This window comes from Cavenderia fasciculata (genome assembly GCF_000203815.1).
Source record: "Cavenderia fasciculata unplaced genomic scaffold Scf_EUAJFUG02G6ADK-5, whole genome shotgun sequence".
Taxonomy (NCBI): domain Eukaryota; phylum Evosea; class Eumycetozoa; order Acytosteliales; family Cavenderiaceae; genus Cavenderia; species Cavenderia fasciculata.
In genome coordinates this window covers 313,851-340,746 of record NW_004457635.1, presented here as the reverse complement: position 1 = coordinate 340,746, position 26,896 = coordinate 313,851, and the positions used below count along the sequence as shown (strand labels likewise).

Sequence of the window (26,896 nt, the reverse complement as noted above, 5' to 3'; positions counted from 1 at the left end):
AATACATTATTTATTACTATTATTGTTACTTCCAATTTATATTTATATATATATATATATATATAATAAATATTTATACATATATTAATATTATTATTATTTGTTATTTATTTATTTATTTGTACAATTCTTTGTTTTTGTTTTGTTTTTGTTTTTTTAAGCAGATGGATTTAAAGATTTAAGGTTACCAGGTTGATTGGTACCTTCAGCCCATGATAATGCATCCATGGTGGATACACCGTCCCAACTATCTGGATACAACTCGTCTTGGAAGAATTGGGTATTGACACGAGGTATTTCGAAACGGATGGGGATGATTTGACCAGTTGGTGATAGTTTGAGGATCTTGGCGACTTCAACCTTCATGACATCGCAGAGGTATTTGGGGAGAATGGCCATACCGGCTGCTGGTACATTATGCTTCCATTCGCCCAATACTTGACATGGTTGGGCATTGGATTGGTTGATTTCAATAATCTTGATACTAGCTTCACCCTTGCCACCGAGGTAGACGACATTGGTGTCATTATCGATAAATGGCATTGGGGATGCTGGTGAAATGTCTAGTTTGGTGGTTTGGATACGTGTATTCATGGCACGGGAATCCCAGATACCAATCTCACGATCCATTGATTTGGTGAACCCATAGGTAGAGATGAGTGGTGTTCTGCCAACCCACAACGACTTTGCACTCTTGACACCTTCACAGTCTTGTACTTGAGCAATCATAGTGTTGCTACGTGGGTCAAAGATACGTAACATCTTGTCCTTGCAAGAGGTGATGATACGGTCACCGCCATCACTCCAAGACAACGATGTCACTAGACCCTTGTGAACGGTTGGCAATGTAAACAAAGATGTTCCACTAAGAGCATCCCAGACACGAACCTCGTCAATACCAACAGTAGTCACCACATTCTTGGCAAGTGGGTGCCAACCAGCCGACAATAATCTCTTTCCACTACCAACCAATGATGCGGTTGGATTGCTGGTTGAACCATCTAAACCGTCAGTTGGAATATTCCAAACACGAGCAGTACCATCTTGACAGGCTGTAACAACAACATTCTCATCTCTAAATGGTGAGAATGCAATTTCATTGACTTGATCATCATGCAATAGTAAGGGAGATTCATCTGAAATTGTTCCCTTTGAATTTAATGGTATTACACAAACTGACCCTGATACCTTACTATATGAGACAGATAGATAGATAAATAGGTTGTTAGCAACACAATACTATTTGTATCTATATTCATACGTACGCTGGGAAAGCAATGAATGAATGATTGGCTTGCAATACATTAGAGTCTTGTGATGTTGTCCCAACACTACACCCGAAAATTGTGTCTGCTGGTTGATTGGGTGTACCATTTGTATACTTGAAACGACTTGCAGTGGGTAACTTTGACATCTTTATCTCTTTATCTATCTATTTTTTTATCTCTCTCTCTCTTTAGCTAAATAATAATCTAATTTATTTGAATCAAAGTGCCAAGATTTTTTTGTTTGAAATTTACACAAATTAATTTAAATTAACAACCCAACCCTCATGAACAATAAATTGATCAATAAATAAAATAATAATAATCAAAAATTAATTTTTGATTCGACCAAAGATATGCATGTTATTTATTTAATTAACTTATTTATTTATTTTGATTTGGAAACAAACATACTTCTACCCAAAAAGATTGACATTTTAATACCAACATCGATCGATAGGCGTTTTGATCTTGTCCAATCATACATCGAAATAGAGAGGAAAGAAATGGACAAAATCAAAACGCCTACAGATCCATATCTAAAAGTAAAGTTGGTAGAGACGCTGGTGGTATTTCGTTCCCAAGTTTAACTGGCAAGAAAAGTACTTAAAATCCATTCGAAAGGACTTTGTCTTGAGGGAATATAATTGTTATTTGATGTCCATCCATCTAATGATATCAAGACCTAAAGGTTGACCAAAATTGTGTTAAGAAAAACCCAAAAATAAAATGTAGATGGTTAATAAAAGATCTTTTTGGTTTGATTTTGATAAAGGACATAGGTATTCTGAATTTCTGATAATTCCAATAATAACTGTTGTTTAATAGCTTAATAATAAAATATATATGATAAAACAATTAGAATTGAAAGTTTTTCAAAACAACTCTAGTTTAGACCATAATTTCCCTTTTTTGAAAATAAATATATAAAAATAAAAAATATTTCTTTTTTTGTCTTGAATGAATGAATGAATGAATGCATGCAGATAAGCTTTTTATTTAATAAGTATCTAGAGGGTTTACACACCTTTATTTATTACTCGTTTACTCTTTAAAGAACCCCGACAATACATAAATATACAAACAAACAAACAGACAGATAAGATAAGATATGATATCTTTCACACTCTCAACAAGTAGTCAACATTTGTTGAAAAGGTCGATTGTATCATCGTGGTTATCGATGACCACAACTACAACCAATAGATCATCTTTCAGCAGCATCTGCACAGGTAATTCTAAATATAGTTGTATGTGTCCTCCTCCTACTCCTACTATTGGTAGCGGACACCACTTTTCATATTCTACATCGTCATCATCATCATCTACACAAAAGCCACCAACAACAACAACTGCGACTGCGACTGCGACTACACCTACATCTACCAATGTTACAGCAAACAATACAAACTATTCAATTCATGATATCTTTTCAAAGGCTAAATCAAGATGGCCTATCAAATTGGATGGTAAGAAAATGTCTGATAGTATTGTAAGTGTTTTATAAAAGCAACAAACATACTTTATACATTACAATTATTAATCGGTTCATTACTTTTTTTTAAAAGCTTGAATCAATTGAAAGAGAATCAAAATCGATTAAAGATAAAGGAGTTATTCCTCATTTGGTAGTTATCTATATTGGAGATAACCCACAAATAGATAGTTATGTTAGAAAAAAGAGAGAAGCATGTGAAAGAGTTGGCTTTAAATTTACATTGGATCGATTTTCGAGTACGGTACAACAAGACCAAATCATCAAGCGTATTCAATATCATTCACAGGATACGTCAGTGTCTGGTATCATCCTTCAATTACCATTGCCCGAACAACTCGATTCACAGTCACTCATTCAAGCAATCTCACCACTCAAAGACGTCGATGGTCTCAACCCTCTCAATCTTGCTCAAATCTTTATGGGCAAGAAATCAATGTTTGTTCCATGTACTCCAGATGGTATCCTCGAATTATTACGACAATATGGCTTCAAAGTAGAAGGAAGCAATGTCGTGGTGCTCGGACGCTCCAATCTGGTCGGTAGAACCATTGCAACCTTGTTATCTCAAAAGAATCTTTCAAATCAATCGATTCAAGGTGGTGCTACTGTTTCCTTAATTCATAGATATTCTAAAAATACTAAACCAGCTTTAAAAGCTGCCGATTTAATTATTGTAAGAGTGCAAAAAAAAAAAGGATAAATGGATAATTTATATTAATCATTTTATTTTTGTTTAGAGTGCAACTGGACAAGGAGGATTAATTAAAAAAGACGATATTAAAGAAGGAGCTGTTCTGATTGATGTTGGTATTAGTTATGTAAAGGATGAAAGTAAAAAGAGTGGAGTTCGTATGGTTGGAGATATCGACCCAGAAGCTTACAAAAAGGCGATGGCATACACACCTGTACCAGGTGGTGTCGGTCCACTTACAGTTGCCATGTTACTCAAGAATGTTTTAAAGGCTGCTCATTTACAAGCTAAAATATTCAAACCTCAACAACAACAACAAGAAAAAGAAAAGTCTCAACAAAAAAGTTAACCAATACAATATATATGTCAAAAAGTTGATGGAATTGTTACAAACAAACAAACAAACAAACAAACAAACAAACAAACAAACATTTGTTATTTATTTGTTCTATATGTTTAGAATTTTAATTTATTAATTTGGTCAAGATTAAAATCAACACGAGATTGTAGAATCTTTTTAACTTCAGTTGGTGATAGTTTCCAAGATGCGATTGAACTATTCTCTGTCCAGAACTCTTTAACATCGGACAACTTGTCCAATGTTAAAAAGGAAACAATTTGGTTGATCTTTGAAAACTTGTCACGAACAGTTGATTGGGACATCTTGGCAAACAGTGATGAAATGGCACGCATATCTTTACCAAATTGAAGTGATCCGAGTAAAGTGAATTTTTTAGAGTTTGCAATGATAGAGGCTTCAATCTTTTTCAAGATAAAAGCAACTGTGTGATGAAGGATTGTATCATAGTTGGTAGGTGAAAGGTATTGTTGAAAGGGTGCGAGGAATTGATTGATTTCAATATTAAACTGATAGACAAATGGATCGTTGACGTCGTTATTGTCATATTGTTCTTGTCCAATTTCATAGTTGATGTCGGTAAAGAGGAACAGTACATTTTTGAGACGTGGTTGTATACTCTTAAACATTTGTTCAATCTCTCCCTGCAACAATCTTGAATAGGATTTGGCACATGATGCAAATTCGTTGGATTGGAGTGCCACTTGATCCCTTTCCTCATTTCCACTCACTTTTACCGGGAATACCTTGTCACATCGTACTTCCATCTCTTTTTTCAATTTTAATATATATTCTCCACTCGTTTCTATATTATTCAATGCAATCATTGATTCCTTGTAATCCATATTATTAACTTGTTTACTTTGACTCACTTTAATAATATGTTCTCTAAACATTTTTTGTAATGTCTAAATAGAAATAGAAAATGTTAATAAATAATCATACATATCCTTCTATTTACTTTCTACATACATCTTGATTTTGAATTAATATTCTAATTAATCTATTTGAAATGACATTTAAAGTTTGAATATGGTGAGAATCTATGGCACGTTGAAGTGATTTTTGAAGAATAAAGAATATATAGTCTACCATGCTACTTGTCAGACTGTCATCACTTGTTTCATCCAATTGGACTGCTTTAGTGGTCGATTCAACCATGAAATATTCTTCGACCAATAGATAGTTGCCAAGTAATTCATTCATCTTTTGTTTTGTTGTATTAGAGTACATTGTAGTTTGTAAATTAATCTCTTGTACTAATTTTCTATATTGTTCATTATTAGTATTATTATTATTATTATTGTTATTATTATTATTATTGTTTGGTTGATTTTGATTATTATTATTATTAGTTTCAGGATTGTTAATGTTGTTGATGTTGTATTGATTATTATTGATATTTTCCAATTCCAATTTAATATCTCTTTTAATTTCCTTTTCTTTGTTTAATAGATATCTATCATAATATTTAGTTGCTTTGCTCATATATGCAATTTCGTCCAATAGTTGTGCAAATTGTCTTGGATCTAATCGATTGTTGTTGGTAGTTGTTGAATTGGAGGAAGGTGATTGAGATGATATATTGGAAACCTCTGAAACAATCTTTGAAACTGGAAATTGATCGTTTGAAAAGACAGAAAATATCTTGGAGGTAAAGTAATCGCATTGTTGAGTAAGAATCAATAGGAATTGGGGACAATACGCCAACCCAAACTCATGTTGAATCACCTCTAAATTATCTTCAATCACATTTGAAAAATGTTGATATATCTTTGTTAATGCAACTACTGATGTAATGGTAGTAGTTTGTTGTTGTGATGGTTGTGGTTGTTTTTAACAGTTCCATTTACATATTGTTGGTATTTTGTTAAAACATTATTATCGAGTACTCTGAAATGATCGACGTTGAGGAATTGGCAGTATCTCTCGACACCCTCTTTCGAACTATTCAGTGGTACGTATAGTCTACAGAATCGCAGTACTGCGTCGTGATCGTTGGCACGTGATGCAGCGTCGTATCGGACGGCGATCATCTCTCTCAACTTTCGTTCTGCTTCGGTCAACATGGTGACTGCGTTACTCTCCAACACGCTCTTGTCAATCGAAAGGTATCTGTTGATGTGATTGGCTGCACTCTCAAAGTCCTCCACTTGCAGACTGTGTTGTACACCTTCAATACAGTTTTTGAGGTCAATGATATCATCCACCTTGTTCAATGTTTCTTTAAGACGTGCACGTACATTATCCAATGACTTTACCTTGCTTGACAGTGTCTCTGCCAACGAACATGTACTGCTAATTGTAGATGTCAACAAAGTAGACTTTCCCAACAATATTTGTAAATAATCACTAGCAGCAACATAGATAGATAGATATCATGTTAATACATCTCTACATATATATACTATATACTCTCTAACAACAACAACAACAACAATAACAACATACGGTATTTCCTGATCAAATGATTCCATTTGTTGCTCGAGATCATCTTTGAGTTGAATATATTGTTTTAGTTCTCCATCGAGTTGATGATCACGTGCAATCAGTTGCAATAACAACTGTTTTGCATCATCAACGCTGTCCAAGTCTCCTACTATATCCATTCGACCCTCTATATATATATATATGTATATCTCTATATCTCTCTCTACAACATCTGGACTTGAAACATAATAAATTTAATTTCACAAACTCTGAGCAATCATCACATCTGGCTCATGAAAATTTAATCATTATTTAAAATATCTTTGCAATTGTATTATTACTCTTTTATTTATTTATTTATTGAATGTATTAGTTACCTTATTTATTATATTTATATACTAACCCCAAACAAAGACAAGAAGAAGAAAGAAGAAGATGTCATCTAGTAGTAGACTTAAGGCACCTGTAAAATCATCAACATCGTCATCCTCTACATCATCATCTTTAACAAGACCTTCTTCATTAACTAAACCATCTACAACAACAACAACAACAACAAGTAAACCAGCGGCAAAGGTAGCTGCCAAACCAACTGCTGGAGTTAGTAAACCCAAACCAATATCTAGTGGACTAAAGAAACCAGCTACATCAAAGACATCGTCACCTTTGGTAACACCTGTAGGGACTACTACTACAACTACACCAAGTGATCAAGTTGAAGATTCATCCATTTCAAACCATAATGTTGTAGATGATACTAGTAGTGGCAGTGGAGAAGAGGAACGTACAGTGGTAGAGGTTCAAGTTGTAAAGTCTGAGCCAATTGTATTGACAACGGTAGAGATATCGGAGCGTCGACATGATGGTGATGAAGAGGGTGTTCCTGCAAGTGATGGATCAACAACCGCTGTGAGTGAACCAAATGATGAGGCTATCCCATCATCCGTTTCATCCCCTGCGCCATCAACATCATCCAAATCAACAAAGACTATAAAGACAACTACCACAACCACAACAACCACTACAACTACAAAGACATTGTCATCTTTAAAGAAACCAACTTCCACCACTTTATCCTCCACCACTATAAAATCCCCAACTTCATTGATCAAGAAACCTGTTGCTACTACTACCACTACAACACCATCTATTTCCAAACCAACTACTGTAAAACCAACACCAACTACTGTTACCAAACCTTCAACCACTACAGCAGGTTTACCCAAACCTATTGCAACCAAATTAACAAAACCAATTGCATCTGTATCCAAACCTGCTGCCACTGCTGCAAAGTCAACAACAGTTGTAGCCAAACCACCATCTACTGTGGTAACCAAGCCAGCAGCAGCTACTGTTGCCGTAAAACCAACTCCAACCATTTCAAAACCAAGTCTAGGAATTAAATCAACTTCTTCTACTGTACCAAAGCCAACTACCACCACAACAACAACAAAAACTTCTACTGTACCTAAACCAACTACTTCAACGACTACAACAAAAACAATATCCAAACCAGCAGCAACAGCGGCCAAACCAGCAGCAGCTGCCAAGATTCCAACTATTGTTAAACCTGTAACTTCAATAGCAAAGAAACCGCCTGCAATTGTATCAAAACCTACTACGACTGGAATTAAAAAACCAACAGCTACAACAACTGCTAAACCAATTACAAAAACAACTGTAACAACAAAACCAACAACTGTAACAACTTCTAAACTAGCAGCAGTCTCGACAAAGACAACTACTATTCCAACAAAATCAACAACTACTCCAACAAAAACTACTACTACTACTACAACAACAACAACATCACCAACAATATCAAAATTAGATTCATTTACAACCAATAATAATTTATTAAATAATGCAAAAGGATCAAAACCTCAAGGTCCAGCAGGTAGAAAGAAACCAACTGTAAATCCAGTAAAGAATTTATCGACCAAATCAAATACAACAACGTCTAGTCCATCAAAAGCTAAACGAAACAATGATGTTAGTGGATTTGGATTGTTGGCTTCATTATCAAAGGATGCACCATTTAAAGAGGATGGTACGATTGAATGGAAGATGAAGAAATTAAATAGCACTCAATCTGCAGATTCGATAAAGTTGATTAGATTCTCTGGAAAGAAGTCGATTGTTGGAAGATTGGTGGAAACCAATCCAAAGGTTATAAGAGGATCATGTTGTTATATTTTGGATGCAGGTGATCGTATCTATGAATATCGTGGAGCCAATTCAAACAAAATACAGCAAGCTATGGCACTAGATCTAGCCACTAGAATCAAAAACAAAGAGCGAGGTGGTAGACCAACTGGATTTGTTGTCGATGCTAAACAACCAAACAAACAGTTTGAGGATGCATTTTGGCAACTACTTGGTGGAAAACCTCAATCTATTCCAGATGAAACAGAGACTGAACGAAACAATACATCAAAAATGAGAGATATTCTTTATGAAATCAAAGAATCTGAAACAACCAAGAATGTCGAGTGTAAAGAGATCAAGACAGAAGCAAAACGTGTGACTCGAGATATGATGGATACCAACTATTGCTATGTAGTTGATAGTGCAAGTGAAATGTATGTTTGGATTGGAAAGACTGCCAAAGAACCACTAAGAAAACAAGCAATGGAATTTGGTAAACAGATAAAAGAAGCACGTAAAGGACGTCCTGCATGGGTACAACTAGGCAGAGTGGTCGAAGATGCAGAGACTGAATTGTTTAAAGAAAAGTTTGCTGGTTGGGGTGGTTCGTTGCCCATCCAAATGGCACCAGTTCCCAAAGGTAGAGTTGCTGAAGCAAAGACCAAAGAACCATTCAAAGTCGATAAAATGTACCAGTCTGCGCCACTACCACCATCTATTGCCAGACCTATCGACGACGGCTCTGGAACTATTCAAGTGTGGAGAGTCAAGGATCACACCAAAGAACAAGTACCCAAGGAATTGTACGGACACTTTTTTGCAACAGAGTCATATGTCATCCTCTACAAATACCAACAACGAAACAGAGACATGTACGTCATCTACTTTTGGCAAGGTAAAAAGAGTACCATCAATGAAAAGGGGTCGTCAGCTTTGTTAACCGTAGATCTAGATGATAGTATTGGTGGTAGTGCAATACAAATTCGTGTCGTTCAAGGTAAAGAACCAATTCACTTGCTCAGTCTATTCAATGGGTGCATCATTGTTCACAAGAATCTTGATTCTCTAGAATCAAAAGATTCAATGTACCAAATTAAATATTGTAATAATAATCAACAACAAAATCAAATTAGATGTATTGAATTATATGATATTGTAAGTCAAAAAGAAAAAAGAAAAGAAAAAAAAAGAATAAAAAAGAATTAATTAATTCATTTTCTTTTTTTTTTATAGAATCCAAAATATTTAAATTCAAATGATTTATTTATAATCAAAAGAAATTCAAATGTTTATGGAATTTGGAAAGGATCAAATTGGAATTATGATATTAGATTACATCCATTATTATTTAAATTAATTGGGTTTGGTCGCGAAGAAGAAGAAGGAGAAGAAGAAGATAGATTTGAATCAATTGAAATGATTATTTGTAATGAAAATCAAGAACCAAAAAGATTTTGGAATGATATTTTATCAAATGAACAAGAAGAAACAGAATTATTATATAATAATATACGATTAGAAAAAGAACCAATTATGTTTCAATGTTCATTTTCATCTGGTATTTTCACGGTTGATAATATTAGAGAATGGGATCAAGAAGATTTGGATGTTGAAGATGTTATGATTTTGGATGTAGGTCATTGTATCTATTTGTGGATTGGTTCAAGATCAACGCAAGACGAAAGAAAAGAATCAATGTCTACCGTATTGGAATATGCCAAGTTCAATGGTAGTAGAAGCCAAGATATTGTATACTTGGTCAATAGTCAATTGGAACCATTCGAATTCACAACCTATTTCCATAATTGGGATTGGAGTAAATCTAAATTACCTTTGGACCAAAGAAAGATGATCACCCAATCGTATTGTAAAGTTAAGGACTATTTGGCTGACCTCAATCGTACCTATACACTCGATGAATTACGTAATAATCCGCCCCGTGCTCTCGACAATAGTAAATTAGAAAGTTATCTAACCGAAGAAGACTTTGTATCTGCATTCTCAATGGACAAGGAAACATTTTATTCTCAAAAATTATGGAAACAAGAAAATCTTAAAAGATCACTTGGATTATATTAAATTTCAATAAGGTTAATAATAATTAATATTTAATAATAATAATAATAGTAATAATAAACCAACACAAGATAGATAAGATAAGATCTTCCAAACAACTACAACATCAAATTGTTTAAAATTCAGCAAAATGAAAGAAAAATGGTGGGTGTTGATTGATGATGATCACAACAATACTGGTGTTTATTGTTGAAAAACAAGGCACCCCCTACTTATAATGATGATGATCCTACCACACACTCCTCACATCACCTCACTCCAATATATTTTATTAAATCTCAGTCCTTCATCATTGTTGTTGGCTATGGCTATTCCACAACAATGAATAGTGAGAGAAAGAGAGAATTGACAATGAATGAATATGATACCATTCAAAATTACCACTCTCATATGACTTCTTCTTTAAAGTTTCAGCAATCAAATTTGATTAAATTTGTTTAACAAAAAGTAAAAGGAAGGTTGACAGACAGAACAAAAAGATAAAGCTTTCATTCTTTTTATTTATCAAATATTACATTTATATATTTAAAGGATGGAAAAACATATAATAATTTTAGTAATATTAATCATTATTAGTGGAATATTTGCAGATACTTTGGAAAAGAAGGTGACTCATAAAGATGATGAGATTTCTCCTTATGGTCCTGCAAGAATTCCAGCTAGAAAATATGTAGAACATTCAAAACCAGTTCAAGTAGATTCAAAACTATGGAAAAAGAAGAATATTGAAAACAAGGTAGATGAATTGGTTGATTTAACTTTTGGTGTAAGACAAGAAAATTTAGATCATCTCAGTATGTAGATTTAAAAGAATATAGATATCTATTTTGAATTATCTATTTAGTTTATTTTTATACTAATATTAATTTATATTTTTTTAGAACAAATTGTTGAAGATGTTAGTAATCCAGATAGTGCAAAGTATGGACAATACTTGAAATTTGATGAAGTTAAAGATATTGTTAAACCAAATCCAGAGAATTTAGATGCTATTATGGGTTGGCTAGGTGAAAACTCTGTGATTAACGCCAAGGTTATGAAGACTGGTGATTTTATCCGTGCTACTGTACCAGTGTCCAAGGCGGAGGAATTGCTTGCTGTAAGATACTCGAAATTCCAATCAAAGATTGCTACCGACGTGTCGTTTTATCGTTCAACCGATCCCTACTCGGTACCATCTCACCTAGTCGACAAGATTGACTTTATCGGTGGAGTGAACCATTTGCCAACCGTACCCAAACAAAAAAACACCGATGCTACCAAGGGAAGCAACAAGTACTTGTTCCCACATGTCACCCCACAGGTCATCTATGACAGTCTAAACATGTCTAATGCACCAACTACCAGATCCAAAATGAATGGACAGGCCATTGCCCAGTTCCTCGAGGAGTATTACAGTCCTTCAGACTTTGACATCTTCCAACGCCGTTTCGGTATGCCCAAACAAGACGTCAGCAACATTGTCGGACCCAACGTCGAAGACAACCCGGGTATGGAGACTGCACTCGACATCCAGTACATCACTGCTGTCGCACCCAACATCAACACTTGGATTGTAAGTCTACCCGGTCGACATGAAGGTCAGGAGCCATTCCTCGACTGGCTCATTGATATGGCCGACATGAAGGATCTACCTTGGGTACACTCCATCTCGTACGGTGATGATGAGAATACCATCGATCCAGCCTACACCAAACGTGTCGATGTTGAATTCCAAAAGTATGCTGCGATGGGTCGAACCATGCTCTTTGCATCAGGCGACAGCGGCACTGGATGTGACAAGGCGTGCAAGACCTATGTCCCCAACTGGCCAACATCCTCACCCTACGTCCTCTCTGTCGGCGGTGTCGTCTACAAGGGTGTCTATGACATGGACGGTGACCAAATCTCAGGTGGAGGGTTCTCCAACTACTTTAGCTCACCACCCTACCAATTGGACCACGTTCAAAACTATTTTGACCAAATCAACGGGTCCTATCCATACCATCAATCCAATCTGCTCGGTCGTGGATACCCAGACGTCAGCTGTTACTCTGAACATCTAGTCATTGTACACAACCGTAGATTCATCATCATCGGAGGTACCAGTGCATCCACTCCCATTGTCGCCGGTCTCATATCACTCATCAATGAAGAAAGATTCAATGCCAACAAACCTCCAGTTGGTTTTATCAATCCACTTCTCTATAAAATCGCCAAAGACCACCCCGACGCTTTCAAAGATATTCAAACTGGTGAAAACCAAAATGGATGTTGTCAAGAAGGTTATCATTGCAAAGAAGGTTGGGATCCAGTTACAGGTCTCGGTGTTCCAAACTTTAACAAGTTATTAAAATATGCTATGGACTATTAAATAATAGTATAAATATAAATAAATAAAAATCAATCAATCAATCAATCAATCAATTTATAACATACAAATAAAATATCTTGGTTAAACCAATTGATCTCTTGGATCTGATCTTCAACATCTGAACTTTCGTTTTACAACATTACAAAATGATTTTTCAAACTTGCAAACCAAAATGAACATTGATGTTATTATTAGTATTAGTTTCATTCTAAATTAAATACTACACATATATACATACATACATATAATTATGTTACCACCATTCAATCTTCAAAAGGTACTTGTTATATATTTGATTGATAGATAGATAGAGAATATGATGAAATTGACAATCTTTTGTTTATATTTAATAGTGGATAGATGAGAATAAACATTTGTTAAAGCCACCTGTAGGTGCAAAGTTGGTATATGAAGATCCAAACTCTACATTTGTTGTTATGATTGTTGGAGGTCCAAATCAAAGATCTGACTATCACATCAATCAAACTGATGTATGTACTGAAACAAGCAAGACATTTTGAATATGAATGGTGAAAGATGATTGATCTGATTATTGTTATATGATTCTTATTATTATTGTTATTATTATAGGAATTCTTTTATCAATTTAAAGGAGATATGGTATTAAAGATTGTAAATACAAAGGGAGAGTTTGAAGATGTAAATATTAGAGAAGGAGATATGTTCCTCCTACCAGGCAACACTCCACACTCACCACAAAGATACTCTGATACTGTTGGATTGGTTATTGAAAAGAAGCGTGATGCTCAATCGATTGATAAGTTACGTTGGTACTGTGATAATTGCAAACTAGTTCTCTATGAAGAGTCTTTCAACGTTCAAGATTTGAATCTTGGCAAGGAATTGACACCAATCATCCTTCGTTTCTATGGTGAAGAATCTCTTCGTACTTGTAAATCTTGTAATCACATTAGTCAAAAACCACCTCAAAAGGAATAAATAAACCTATTACTATCTATCTATTATATATACTATATATTATAACATTATCATCAATCAAGCAAACCAAATACATTATAATTAATTAATATTATTGATGAAAATTCATGAACAAAGCTAAAAAGTGAAGATAAAGATTTTTTAATTACATTTAAAGTTATATATGTATAGTTAGATATATATATGTATATATAAATAAATGTCATTCAACGATTATAATAGTGATGACGATGATGACGATGGTAGTGGTGGTGGTCACGGATACTATGACAAGAATGGAAAGATAGGAGGAGACAACAAGAGAAGATATCAAAGAAAGCAAACAAAAGATGACAATATCTATGGTGTATTTGGTAATGACTATGATGACTATGATGAAGATGGTGATAAGAAGATGGATAATGCAGATGATGATGGTGGTGGTGGTGGAAAACAATCATCAGCTGCAAACTATAATGCTCAAAAGCCAATCTATAATCCTTACAAGTCATCATCGACTAGATTCGTACCAAGCGGTATATACGATCCAAATACTGCAATGAGATCAACCGATGATCAAGTAGATGGTTCTTCGTCGACAACATCAACAACAACAACAACAAAGAAAACAAAGAAAAAAAGGAATGGATCAAATGTTAAAAAGAATAAAGAGGAAAGAGATAGAGACAAGTTTGATTCAATGATGGGAAAGAATAGAAATAACAACAAATATCAACAACAACAACAACAAAGAGATGAAAGACCAAAAGATATGCAAGATGTTAAAGTTACTGGTATTGGTAGAAAGTTGTTGGAGAAACTTGGGTATAAAGGAACGGGTGACTTGAGAGGAGACGGTACTGGTATAGCCGAACCCATCAAAGCATACTCTAGACCACAAGGTGCTGGTCTATCTTCATCATTCAAAACAGATAAACAATTACAACAAAAAGAACAAGAACAACAAGATGATGAAGATGAAGACGATAGTGATGAAGATAGTGAAGAGGAGCAAGTTAAAGCAACTGGTTGGAAAAAGTCAGATCAAACAAAGACAAAAGCTAAATATGATATTCAAGAACATATTGGTAAAGCTAAAGGAGGAGAAGACGGAGGAAAAGGATCATCATCAACATCATATATACCACAAGTAATCGTTGATATGACAGGACCAACAACAATGGTTAGAACAACTGACAAACAATCAAAAAAAGATATACATTCAATGGCAAACATTAGTTTGGATGATCAACTTGGACCAATGTCACAATTAAAATATAATATTGGTCTGTTGATTAGAATGAAGGGTATAGATAGACAAAATATAAACAACAAGATGAAATTTGAAAACAACCGAATAGAATCATTGACCAACAGTGTCAGTAAACTACGTTTGGTCATTGATTCGGAAAATGCACATAGAAAAAAAATAGAAACACTTAAAGAGATTCTAGTCAATCTTCAACGTCAATTGGACGATGGTAAATTAACTCTTTCAACACTATTCAAACAATTTATAGAATTTCAAACAACCTATAAAAAAGAATATATTAAATTAAAATTATATAATCTTGAAAAAGATTTCCTTAGACCTTTGGTAAGTAGAAAAAAATAATAATATTATAAAGATTATTTTATACTAACTACTCTATCTATCTATTTATAGTTGATTAAAAAAATAGAATTATGGAATATTGAAAAAGATCAAAATTATTTGGTTGATGAAATGATGAGATGGAGATCAATATTTGACAAGACATCATTATCAATTCATGGTGATGATGATAATAATGGTTACGATGATGATGAAAATGATACAAGACAAAAAATAATGATGAATCAAGGAAGTGATATTTACTTTATATTGATTAGAGATTTGGTGTTGCCAGTGATCAAGACTTTTATTCGAACAAGATGGAGAGTCAAGGAAAACACGTCGGTTGTAGTGTCGCTCATCGGACATTGGACAGCAGCACTGCCAGAGGTTATATTGGACAATATTCTAGAACAATCGATATTCCCACGTATCAAGAATGAGGTGATGCAATGGAATCCATTAACCGACCCGATTCCAATCGATCAATGGCTTCACCCTTGGATCCCATTCATAAAGACTGACTTGGAATCACTGTATCCACAAATCCGACAAACATTGATCAGTGTATTGGGTGGATGGGATGTTGCCGATCAATCTGCGCTTGCCCTTCTCTCACCTTGGAAAGGTGTGTTTGAAGGAAATTCAATGGACTCTTTGTTGAATCGATCCATCACACCAAAGTTCTCAAAAGCATTTGCAGCATTCCAATACGACCAAGTTTTGGTAACCTCGACGACGAAGTTGGAAGACAATGAAAATATCTATCCAATCATTGAATATTTTGAAGAATGGTATCAACTATGGTCACCACAAAACATGATTCATTTCCTATCAAAACATTTCTTCCCAATATTTATTGAATCTTTTTGTAAATCACTTCAACCAACAAATACAACAAATATAACACCTAGTCAATTATTAAACTTTTATCAATATTGGAGACAACAATTTAAATCAAATATTATGGATCAGAATCAAATCAAATATTACTTTAATATCATCCTAGATTTAATCGAACAATACTTGGATAAAAAAGAAATTAAACCAAAAACAAATATTAATATTTTACCCACTATTATAAATAATAATAATAACAAACAACAACAGAAACAAAATAATAATAATAATAATAATAATAACAAAAATGTTGGTTCATCAATGATTGAACAATTAAAAAATCAAATTAACCAAAATCATTCAGATGGATTACTTAGAGATTCATTAGAACAATTGGCAAAGGAGTTGGGATTACTATTCATTCCATCCAACATGTCGACAGATTCAGGTAATCAAATCTATAAATTTGGATCAGTTCCCATTGTATTGGATAAAGGTATCATTATGTTTTATACAAAGTCGGCATTAGAACCTGCCAACATTAATTTATTATTGGATAAAGTACAACAACAACAACAGCAAACTAAATAAATAAATAATAAATAAAATATACTCCTCTTACTCTTATTAATTAATAATCACTTTTAATATGAGTAAAACAAGGCATATTTTCACGAACTTGATTTAATAGATTATGGTCAATGGTTGCAATTCCAACACCTTCTTTATCCTCCATATCAACCAAAACAGTTCCCCATGGGTCTACTACAAGTGAATGTCCATAACTTGTTCTTGAGGCATAATGTTGACCTGTTTGAGCAGCTGCCACTACATAACATTGATTTTCAATGGCCCTTGATTTGAGTAGGGTATGCCAATGTGCCTCACCAGTCTTTTGCATAAATGCAGCTGGCACCAATAGAATCTGACTACCCATACTACGTAGTTTGATATAGAGTTGAGGGAATCTAACATCGTAACATACACTCAATCCCAATCGACCACCAGGACTGTCACACACCATAATCTCTTTTCCAGGTACCACTGCTTTACTTTCATTAAAGTGTACATTCTTTGATGGTATATTGACATCGAATAAATGCATCTTGTGATAAATTGATTTAATATCTCCATTATCATCAATAATTAAATGACTATTATAAATCATTGATGTATCTGACGATGAAGAAGATGTTGTTGATTCAGTAGTAGTTGGTTGTTGTGATCCTACTTTTTCATGAAACCCACCAAGTGATAACCATAATCTATTGTCACGTGCCAATTGACGATAACGATTGATAGTTGGTCCATCAAGAGGTTCTGCATTTTCAATTGATTCTCTTGGATTACCTCCACCAGACATGAATGCAAAACACTCTGGTAAACACAACATAAAGGCACCTTGTTTAACAGACTCCTCAGCAAACTCTTGACATTTGCTAAAGTTTATATCTTTATTATTTACACCTATAAATATTCGAAAACTATTAATAAAGATATTAAATATATAGTTGTACACTATAGTTGTCTTACTCTTAATTTGACCAACCGCTATTTTAAAAGGTTGTTGTTGTTGTTGTTGGTTACCATTCTCCATCTTATTGTTGGTTGCAGTTGAATAAAGATGGTATCGGTTGAATATAGAACAATTGTTTGAATGAACCTTGGTAATTCTCTGTATGCAATATCGATACATCACACTACCTAATCAAGCTATTAAACTCTTAAAGCTTGCAAACCATCAATCATGTAATCTCCCAAAAAAGATTAACAAAATTTTAAAAAAAACAATCTGAATAATATTAATCTAGATTAGGGGAGAAAGCCAGTTGAATATCTATCCCATCTTAAGACATGACGTAAGAATGGGTCTATGATATAGTATAAAATATGATAATGAGTTGGAAAAAGAAAAGTTTGGTTGGTAAAACTTGAGTTGGTTTGGTTAAATTATTTTCATTTTTTATTTAAGTTGGTTATTTGTTTATATAGTATATGTGTGTAATTAGATTGATTATTTATATATTGAATGAATAATAACAATAGATATTACCAAAATGATTCAAAGCAGCAACAGCATCATCACCATCAACCACAACAGCAACAACCACAACCTCAGCACCCGAATATAAATATTACTTCTTATGGGCAACAGCAGCAACAACAACCTCACCACCATCAAATAATACATCAACAGCAACAACCTCATCATCATCATACACATATACAACAACATGATAATAATAATGTGATATCACCTTCTCTTCATCATTTACAACACAACAACAACAACAACCTAACACCACCAACACATATAAATAACAATGTTAATAATAATATATCATCTTCAACAAACCATACACCACAACAACAAATAAGTTATATTCGACATCATCCATCTCCTCCTCCTCCACTTCAACCTAGTCCACAGACATTGTCTAACCATCATGGTGGTAGTGGTCATCTTAACCAACAACAACAACAATATCCATCTACTTTACCAAGTCTACAAGTATTACCGACTCTAATGTCACACCAACCGAATAACTATTCATCGCTATCTCCAACCTCTCAAACTATGCAAAAGGTGTCTCCAATATCACCAACTACCTATAGTCCTGGTAGTCGATCAATTACTCTACCTCCATTGTCATCGCCAAACAACACTTCGAACGGTACAAACCACCGGTATTTGTTCTCATCTAATCTTCCTTCAAGTAGTGGACATTTCTCTTCAACCGATGTTTACCAACAGCAACAACAACAAATCATGGAGCCTAGATCATCTATTAATCTTAATGCATCGCCTATTCATTTTAGCGATCATCATGTAAAGTTTCATCTCCCATCGATCAATAATACAAGTGGAAGTTATGGAATGGTACCTACATCACCCGAACCATCATCTCTTCATTATATATCATCACCATATTCAAAATCGATGCATTTAAAGCAATCTCGACAACAACCACAGCAACAACAACAGATTCATGTCCCACCTCCTCAGCAACAACAACAACAACCATATTCCCCAAAACCACCAATACCTTTTGTAAATATTAGTAGCTATCCAACACCTTCTTCTACACCAATCCAGCAACAAATGCCACAGTCATCTTATCAACAACAACAACAATCTCCTCCATCACAACAATCCCAATATATAGAACAAATAACATCTCCACAACAAAATGTATATGTGTACAATCAAATGAATAGTCAACCTCTGATGGATACAATATCTATCGAGCCATTAAATAATAATAATAATAAGAAAATTAATACTAACCATAATAATAATCATCAAAATATTAATAATAATAATGGTCATCAATTTATGAATCAAAAAAAGAGACCAAATCAAGAACAACAACAACAAATTCAACAATTCTTATATTTACAACAACAGCAACAACAACAAATTCAACAACAACAAGAAATTACACCATCATTTAAAATGTATGAAAAGACAACAGTTCCAAAAGCAATATTATCCAATTATGATTTGAAGGCTTTGGAAACATCACCTGTCAATCCAGAATTTAATGAAAAAGATTTTCCAGAATTACAAGGCAATTTCAAGATACTCGATAAAGTTGGACAAGGAACGTTTAGTGGAGTATTTAAATCTGTGTGTCTAAAGGGTGAACACCGAGGACGCTTGGTGGCACTCAAAAGAGTCTCTCCAACATCTTCACCAACGCGAATACTAAATGAAATCAAAACATTGATGAAGGTTGGAGAAGATCGTTATATTAGTCAACTACTTGGTATCATTAGACATATGGATCAAGTTACTCTTATACTTCCCTATTTTGAACACGATTCGTTTAAAGATTACTTTTTTAAACTCACTCCAAACGAATTTAGAAACTACCTCATTGCAATCTTTTCAGCTCTCAAACATGTCCATTATCATCAAATTTGTCATCGTGATGTTAAACCTACCAATTTCCTTTATAATCAAAAATTAAATGGTTTCATGTTGATTGATTTTGGTTTAGCTCAAGAGGTAAACAAAAAAAGAAAACAAAAAAGAAATTAAAAAGTATATTAATCTATTTTCTTTTTATTTTTATTTAGATGCCACAAGAAATACTACAACAACCAATTTATAAAGATTTAAAGAAATTAAAGAAAACAAAAGATAAAAATGTTACAACAACAGTAGCAAGTAATATTCAAAGAAATAATCAAAATAATTGTTCACCATTAATGTTATCACAGCAACAACAACAACAACAACAACAACAAAATGATATATCAAAACAAGCACCAAGAGCAGGAACAAGAGGGTTTAGAGCACCAGAAGTATTACTCAAATACAACAAACAAACAACTGCAATTGATATATGGTCTGTTGGAGTGATCATGATGTGTGTATTGTCTGGTCGTTATCCATTTTTTGTTTCACCAGACGATTTGACATCATTGGCCGAGATCATTTCAATCATTGGAACACAAAAGATTATTGATTTGGCAAATACATTGGACAAGGAAATATTTGTATCAGAGAATATTCGTGGACAGAGTTGGACAGATCTAGCTAAACGTCTAAGAAATGAATCAGGTCAAACCAAAGAAAGAATGCCTGAAGAAGCTTTCCAGCTTTTAGAACTTTGTCTTGAACCTTGTCCATTTAAAAGAATTACTGCTTCTGAAGCTATAAGACATCCTTTTTTAGATCCTCATCGTCATAATCAAATAAAATAAATAAATAAGAAATTGGAACCATCTAATCTTAATGGTTTTAAATAAAGTTTAGATGTTTTAAAAGGAAGGAGAGAATAATGATAGTTTAAAATCTAAATTATTCATGACCGATAGGTTGGTATTTAGTATTTACCACCATCCATTACGAGCACCACGACCACCAAAACCATTGTCAATACAAATATCGATATCAATATCGATATCAATGTTGTTTCCGCCACCACAACATCCACGACGACGTCTACAAGCAATGGAACCGACAGAATCACTTGATACATCTGAATAACTTTGGATGGTCACATTTTGATTGGATCCATGATTGGAAATTGGTGATAATTTTGATAGGTTTTCTAAAGAAAAAGAATCAAATAGGATTACGAGAAATCATTAGTAAGTAATTTAGAATCCAAATACCTTTATTCCAATGTTACATACTAAAGATCATTTTAGATTTGATTTGGTAAAGTGGAATTTGAATAGTACAAATGTTTTAATAGTTGGTTGAATATTTGAATTTGTTTTGAATATATTTAAACTAGAATGAACAAGTTATTTATAGTTTAGAATTGTGTAAAAAGATTGTAAAAATCAATCAAAAATCCTATATTTCATTTGATGACTATGAACCCCAATTCTAAAATAGGAATAATCTAAAATGTTTGGATTTTTTAATAGTTTTTTTAAAGGAAATATTGAATTTATTAACTATAAATATTGAGTATTGCAATAGTAATAAATTCATCAAATTAAATTAAATTAATTAACTCTTTCTTTACCATTTACAACAATTACTATCAAATCCAAAATGTTATACAGTATGTTAAAAATAATCATAATCATTTTTCATATTCTAACAATATCATTTCAATCTTCTTTTCTTTTAGAGAATCTTTCTCAACTTACCCCAGGTGCTGGCAAAAACATCCAAAACTCGTCAATCCAAGGATCAAACTATTCCAATGTTACAACAACTGGTGAATCAAAGATTGCTCGTAGAGGATGTTGTGGTGGTCGTGGCAATAATATTGATATCGATATTGATATTGATATTAATATTGGCGGTGGCAACAACTGGTGTTAAATATTAGTACTATTGACACACTATATTATTACTCTCATCAAATAAACTTATCCTTTAAAGTTTTAGTTAAAACTATAGTTATTGTTTTTGTACATTATAAATATAAATTAAAGTTTTATTTTCTCTCGTATAGTGTTTTGTTTGTTGGTTTATATTATATTATATTCTATTATATTATTGTTTTGTTAAACTGAAAAGAAACCACTAGTATTTAATTTTGAATCTTTGTTGAGACCTTTTGGTGGTTTGACACGTATAGTCTTTGACTTGTGGGGACTACGAGGGGTGTCGCCACTAGAAGAGAGCGCGAGGATAGAGGTGGCGTTGAATTTATCGTTTTGATCCTTGAGGTTGGTGACAACCTTTTGGAGGTTCTCGTGGTCGTCTTGCTTGGGACGAGTGTATTGAAGGATTTCTTGGAGGATTAAATAGTAACGTGGAATACGACGGAGTGGCTCGGCGAGTAGATGTTTGAGCTCAACCTTTTCGTTGGATTCGATATTACGAAGGTGAATGGCAAAAAGTGGATATTTCTCGATACAGGATTCGATGGTCTGGAGTGAAGAGTAATGGTGTTGTACATAGTAGTTGTAGAGCTTGAGGAAACCGCCCTTTTCAATAAAGAGGTCCGATACAAATGGCTTGTCCTCCCATTGGACGAGACGCTCCTTGATAATGTCGTAAAAGGTGATGTGGCAGCCGAGAAGGGTTTCGAAATTACTACAGATATCCAAACCTTCGGAATAGGATACCAACGGGTTTTGCGTGTCCAACGACTTTCTAATGGGCGATAAAAAGACGTTTTGGATGTACGTCAACGAGTTGATGTACTCTTGCTCGGTGTTGCATAGCTCCTCGACGAGCTTTTGCTTCTTTTGTGCGTTCTTTTCGTCTTGGATACGGTTGAATCCCTTGCTACCTTCGTTGGAGAGTGGGCTCTCGCCAAAGGCAGAGTGCAACAATTCTTGGCGGGCCGTCTCGATGGCTTCCTTGAAAGCCTTGGTCCAGTGCTCGCGGTCCTTGGCATTGTCGGGCGTGAATTTAAATGTACCCTCTTGCGAGATGAGCTTGATGACATTGACCTCGTCGGTGATGTTGATCGAGGCGGTCTGGAGGTTGACGAGGCTCTTGAACTTTTTCTTGTCCTTGCCGGGCTTGGTAAGGATGAGTGCGTCATTGAACAAAAACACATAGTACTTTTCCTTTTTCAGCAAAATGGGACCTTCCGAGAGCAACTTTTTACGACGCTCCAATGCGTGGGCTGGCAAGTTCTTGATCGAGTCTTGCACTTGTTGGATCCTCGAGTTGTTGTCTTCCTCTGACTTTTTGTAGTTGATGGTTTCGGCAAAATCCTTGATGGTGCCAAGTGCCTCGCACAACTGGTCAAAGTCTGGATGGTCGTTGCTGGTATATTTGAGCAAGTCTTGGAGTAATAATACATAACGTGGGATACGTTGGACGGGCAGAATGAGGAACGACTCGACGTTTAGACCGGAAAACTTCTCGGTATAGTCGAGCGTGGCGACAAACGCCTTAAACTCGGGTGTCTTTTCCTTGCATTGCTTGAGCGATGTGATCGAACGGTCATAGTTGTTGACGTAATGCTTGTAGAGCTTGATAAACGAGGTGTTGTTGCAAAAGATGTCGCCCATCAATGGCTTGGCGTCCCAACAGGTCATACGCTCCTCGAGAGCCTTGAGAATGTTGGCACGATGAGCATTGAGGATAACCTCGAGACAACTGAATGTGTTGAGGAGCTCCTCGGGCAGAGCAAACTTGTGGTTCTTTTTGACGGGCTCGATAAAGAGCTCGAGGATGCATGTCAACTGCTTGACATAGGTACGCTCGGTGCTCAACATCTCCTCGGCTCTCTCTTTACGCTTCTTGGCCTCGTCGGCCATCTTTTCTTGACGCTTGAAGCTGTAGGACAATGAACGGTCCAATCGCTTGGGTGGTGGGGGTGGAGGCGATGGGATACTTGCTGGGGCAGCTGGTGTACCAAGAAAAGAGTTGGACTCGCTGGAAGAGTCATCATCTTCGTCTTCATAGGTTGGTGGGTTGTGATCGTCCTCGGTTGTGGTGGCAGATGAAGTCTGGCTAAAGACGAGGGGTGGTGGAGGTGGAAAGTCGTCGGTGAGGGGTGGAGCCATCTCGTTGTTTTGTTTGAGTGGGTTGGGTTCGGGTGAACATGGTGAAAAGGGTGGGGGTGGCAGATTGGCGAGGTCGATGCTCGAGGGCGACTTGACGGGTGTGGTGACGGGTGGAGGTGGCAGGTCCATGGGTGGCAGAGAAAGGGGTGGTGGTGGGGTCGACGAGAGGGCAAACTCGAGGAATGAATTGGACTTTGACGAGTTTAACACGCCGCTGCCTGGAGGCGTACCCAAGGGTGAAGAGGAGGCGCTGCTGACCGACGAGCCGAGCGAGGCGAGGTTCTTGGAGGGCAAGAATGGGGGAAGCGTGAGAGAGGGTGGGAGGTTGGAGGAAAATGACAGCTTGGGTGTGGTCGACATGATTTTATGGAGGTCTGGCGACGAGCTCTGTGACAGTGAACGCGACGAATTGGATGCGGTCGTCTGCGTCGAACTACTCAAGTTGAGTGATGGCGAGCTTTGTGTCAATACATTTTGCTGCTGGAGTACGGCGGCGGCGGTGGTGGGTGGAGCAACCAAAGTGGGTGGGGCAGACAGACTGGGTGGTGGAATAGATGAAGACACTGACAACTTGGTCGACATGATCTTTGTAATGTCTGGTGAGTTTACAAGTGACGACGACGATCCATTCAACTTGTTGATAGCGACGGTTGACGGTGATGGAACTGCCTCGCCCGAGGTCGATGTAGCGAGAATAGGACTGCCAGCCGTTCTTGGTGGTGGTTGTGGTTTTAACAATCCACTAGAGTTTTTCTTGGCCACCGATGCAATTGGCACTGGGGCAGAGGTAGTCTCGTCGGCTGCAGACTCTGCGCCGTTATTTTTTTGGATGGTAGTTGTAGTCGTTGTCGTTGTCGTAGTTGTTTGGTGTGTGGTGGTGGTAGTGGTAGTCGTGATGGTGACATCGGGTGTGATGATGGTTTGGTCGATATCTGGGATGGGGATGAGTGTCAGTGGTTCGGTGGGTGGTGGAGCGGCGACAATTTCTACATAAGAGGCTGGGAAGTATCCAACGCGTCCATTCAACTCTCCCTTCATCCATCCTTCCTCTGTCTTTATATCCAACAATGTGATCTGATCCTCTTTTTTAAATGGTAAATGCCATTGTCCTGTGGTTTGATATGGGTAGAGTGCTCTTGCATATAATACATTTCCTAAATCATCTACTGGAATTGGATTTGCTGGTATTAATGCCATTGGTACATCTCCTACTGATGTTGATAAATAATGTGTCGACTAGAAGATATAAATAAAAATAAATTAATAATCTTATTTCTCTTTCTATTTCTATTTCTTTTTCTATTTCTATTTCTATTTCTAATTACCTTTGAAATATAAGCAATTTCTTCAATTAAATGTTTTAAAATATTTGTAACATGATTTGAATCTTCCATGATTTGATTTAAACTTTCTTTTTGGTGACGTAAAAGGTTTGGAGCAAAAACCATGGCAAGGTTTGCCGATGTCATCTTGTTGGATGACGAAAAAGATGATACCTTGTTTAAAAATGTCATCAAGTATAAAACCAAATCTCTATTTACTTTTGGTAATCCATAAATTAACATTCTTAAATGTAACATTCTTTGTAATTTATCGCTATTCTCTAGAAAGGAAAAGATTAAAAAAGAAAATAAAAAAAGGAAATTAGAAAAATCAATCAACCATCTTTTTCTTTTTCTTTTTTGTTTTGTTTTCCTAACATACTGATTACTTTAATAAAAGTTGAATAATATCTCCAAATTAATAAAGGTTCTGGAAGTTCACGTAGATATAGTTTTAATAAACCTGCTACTGTATGCATATCAGTTGGAGCAATCTTTGAGAGATCACCTTTTCCTTCGTTATATTGTTTCTTTAATTCTTGGATGGTAGGTCCGTGTCCTGGAATTCTGAACAATCCTTCCTCGGACAGTGTGTTTTTGCCATCCAACCATTCGACTGCATCAACTACAACCTGGGAAATCGGTCTCGATGGTTGTCCACTATCTACATTTTGCGCAGTGACCAGTTGTTCCAAATCAACTCCAAATACTTTGGTGGTTGTTGGTTCCATTGTTTTTTTGTGTTTTGTTTTCTAAATTAAGTTATGCGTTCTTCTTCTTGTTGTTGAGTTGTTTATATGGCTGTGCGTTGTTATTATTATTATTATTATTATGATGAAAAAGTAATTCTACAAATTTGACAAAGAGAAGAGTCTCTTTTTTTTTTTCTTATTCTTCTTCTGTTTATGATACAATTAAAAAAAACCCTAATATATTATAATATATATGATTAAAATAATTTAAAATTGGATTTAAATAAATAAATTAAATAAATAAATAAATATGATTGATCAGTACTACTGGTTTGGCTACTACTACTACTATCTATCTATCTATCTATCTATCTATCTATCTATGTGTTTTTAGTTTGATTGATTATGATTGATTGATTGCACTATAATTGATTTCTCTTTCTTTTGGTTGTTGTTGTTGTACGACAGTTGATCAATTGATGCTACTGCTACAGTGACACAACTGGACTGGATAATATAAATATGATTGATTGATGGCAACACTATTTGTGTGTGTGTGTTGGAAGTGATTGATAATAGTGATATATTATTAAAAAAAAAAAAAAAAGGAAAGAAGAGCAAGAGTTTTACTACTGGTTATAAACAGCAACAAACAAACAAAACAAAACAAAAGAGAAGAGTGTCATGCGATATCTAGATACACAAATTAATGATTGATGAAAATGATAAGAATAGATATCCATCAC

At 35.1% G+C, this 26,896-nt stretch overlaps 12 protein-coding genes across 12 annotated transcripts; 7 read left to right on the top strand and 5 right to left on the bottom strand.

Moving 5' to 3' along the window:
- Positions 1–156: 156 nt before the first annotated feature.
- DFA_10996 (uncharacterized protein) lies at positions 157–1,752 on the bottom strand (the record flags this gene model as incomplete). Its single annotated transcript, XM_004351192.1, has 3 exons — positions 157–1,192; positions 1,266–1,428; positions 1,680–1,752. The coding sequence occupies 3 exons, from the start codon at positions 1,750–1,752 to the stop codon at positions 157–159; spliced, it is 1,272 nt and encodes a 423-aa protein (XP_004351244.1).
- A 990-nt stretch (positions 1,753–2,742) lies between these two features.
- On the top strand, positions 2,743–3,803 carry DFA_10995 (methenyl tetrahydrofolate cyclohydrolase / NADP-dependent methylene H4F dehydrogenase; the record flags this gene model as incomplete). The annotated part of the gene is made up of 3 exons (XM_004351191.1): positions 2,743–2,757; positions 2,834–3,436; positions 3,501–3,803. The coding sequence occupies 3 exons, from the start codon at positions 2,743–2,745 to the stop codon at positions 3,801–3,803; spliced, it is 921 nt and encodes a 306-aa protein (XP_004351243.1).
- A 107-nt stretch (positions 3,804–3,910) lies between these two features.
- cog4 (oligomeric Golgi complex component) lies at positions 3,911–6,421 on the bottom strand (the record flags this gene model as incomplete). The annotated part of the gene is made up of 4 exons (XM_004351190.1): positions 3,911–4,720; positions 4,785–5,585; positions 5,666–6,107; positions 6,264–6,421. The coding sequence occupies 4 exons, from the start codon at positions 6,419–6,421 to the stop codon at positions 3,911–3,913; spliced, it is 2,211 nt and encodes a 736-aa protein (XP_004351242.1).
- Positions 6,422–6,677: 256 nt separating this feature from the next.
- Positions 6,678–10,469, top strand: DFA_10993 (uncharacterized protein; the record flags this gene model as incomplete). The annotated part of the gene is made up of 2 exons (XM_004351189.1): positions 6,678–9,545; positions 9,624–10,469. 2 exons carry the CDS (start codon positions 6,678–6,680, stop codon positions 10,467–10,469), a joined length of 3,714 nt encoding a protein of 1,237 aa, XP_004351241.1.
- Positions 10,470–10,596: 127 nt separating this feature from the next.
- Positions 10,597–12,819, top strand: tpp1 (peptidase S8 and S53 domain-containing protein; the record flags this gene model as incomplete). The annotated part of the gene is made up of 3 exons (XM_004351188.1): positions 10,597–10,645; positions 11,024–11,260; positions 11,348–12,819. 3 exons carry the CDS (start codon positions 10,597–10,599, stop codon positions 12,817–12,819), a joined length of 1,758 nt encoding a protein of 585 aa, XP_004351240.1.
- A 250-nt stretch (positions 12,820–13,069) lies between these two features.
- On the top strand, positions 13,070–13,779 carry haao (3-hydroxyanthranilate 3,4-dioxygenase; the record flags this gene model as incomplete). The annotated part of the gene is made up of 3 exons (XM_004351187.1): positions 13,070–13,096; positions 13,173–13,310; positions 13,411–13,779. The coding sequence occupies 3 exons, from the start codon at positions 13,070–13,072 to the stop codon at positions 13,777–13,779; spliced, it is 534 nt and encodes a 177-aa protein (XP_004351239.1).
- Positions 13,780–13,978: 199 nt separating this feature from the next.
- Positions 13,979–16,737, top strand: stip-1 (D111/G-patch domain-containing protein; the record flags this gene model as incomplete). The annotated part of the gene is made up of 3 exons (XM_004351186.1): positions 13,979–15,355; positions 15,425–16,688; positions 16,712–16,737. The coding sequence occupies 3 exons, from the start codon at positions 13,979–13,981 to the stop codon at positions 16,735–16,737; spliced, it is 2,667 nt and encodes an 888-aa protein (XP_004351238.1).
- Positions 16,738–16,823: 86 nt separating this feature from the next.
- Positions 16,824–17,789, bottom strand: nit1-2 (nitrilase 1; the record flags this gene model as incomplete). The annotated part of the gene is made up of 2 exons (XM_004351185.1): positions 16,824–17,659; positions 17,726–17,789. The coding sequence occupies 2 exons, from the start codon at positions 17,787–17,789 to the stop codon at positions 16,824–16,826; spliced, it is 900 nt and encodes a 299-aa protein (XP_004351237.1).
- A 432-nt stretch (positions 17,790–18,221) lies between these two features.
- On the top strand, positions 18,222–20,905 carry cdc7 (putative protein serine/threonine kinase; the record flags this gene model as incomplete). The annotated part of the gene is made up of 2 exons (XM_004351184.1): positions 18,222–20,204; positions 20,276–20,905. 2 exons carry the CDS (start codon positions 18,222–18,224, stop codon positions 20,903–20,905), a joined length of 2,613 nt encoding a protein of 870 aa, XP_004351236.1.
- A 129-nt stretch (positions 20,906–21,034) lies between these two features.
- Positions 21,035–21,350, bottom strand: DFA_10987 (uncharacterized protein; the record flags this gene model as incomplete). The annotated part of the gene is made up of 2 exons (XM_004351183.1): positions 21,035–21,255; positions 21,341–21,350. The coding sequence occupies 2 exons, from the start codon at positions 21,348–21,350 to the stop codon at positions 21,035–21,037; spliced, it is 231 nt and encodes a 76-aa protein (XP_004351235.1).
- Positions 21,351–21,710: 360 nt separating this feature from the next.
- On the top strand, positions 21,711–21,986 carry DFA_10986 (uncharacterized protein; the record flags this gene model as incomplete). The annotated part of the gene is made up of 2 exons (XM_004351182.1): positions 21,711–21,720; positions 21,790–21,986. The coding sequence occupies 2 exons, from the start codon at positions 21,711–21,713 to the stop codon at positions 21,984–21,986; spliced, it is 207 nt and encodes a 68-aa protein (XP_004351234.1).
- Positions 21,987–22,171: 185 nt separating this feature from the next.
- Positions 22,172–26,189, bottom strand: xacA (pleckstrin domain-containing protein; the record flags this gene model as incomplete). Its single annotated transcript, XM_004351181.1, has 7 exons — positions 22,172–22,706; positions 23,038–23,140; positions 23,230–24,328; positions 24,608–25,372; positions 25,462–25,739; positions 25,841–25,988; positions 26,169–26,189. 7 exons carry the CDS (start codon positions 26,187–26,189, stop codon positions 22,172–22,174), a joined length of 2,949 nt encoding a protein of 982 aa, XP_004351233.1.
- Between the last annotated feature and the right edge of the window lie 707 nt (positions 26,190–26,896).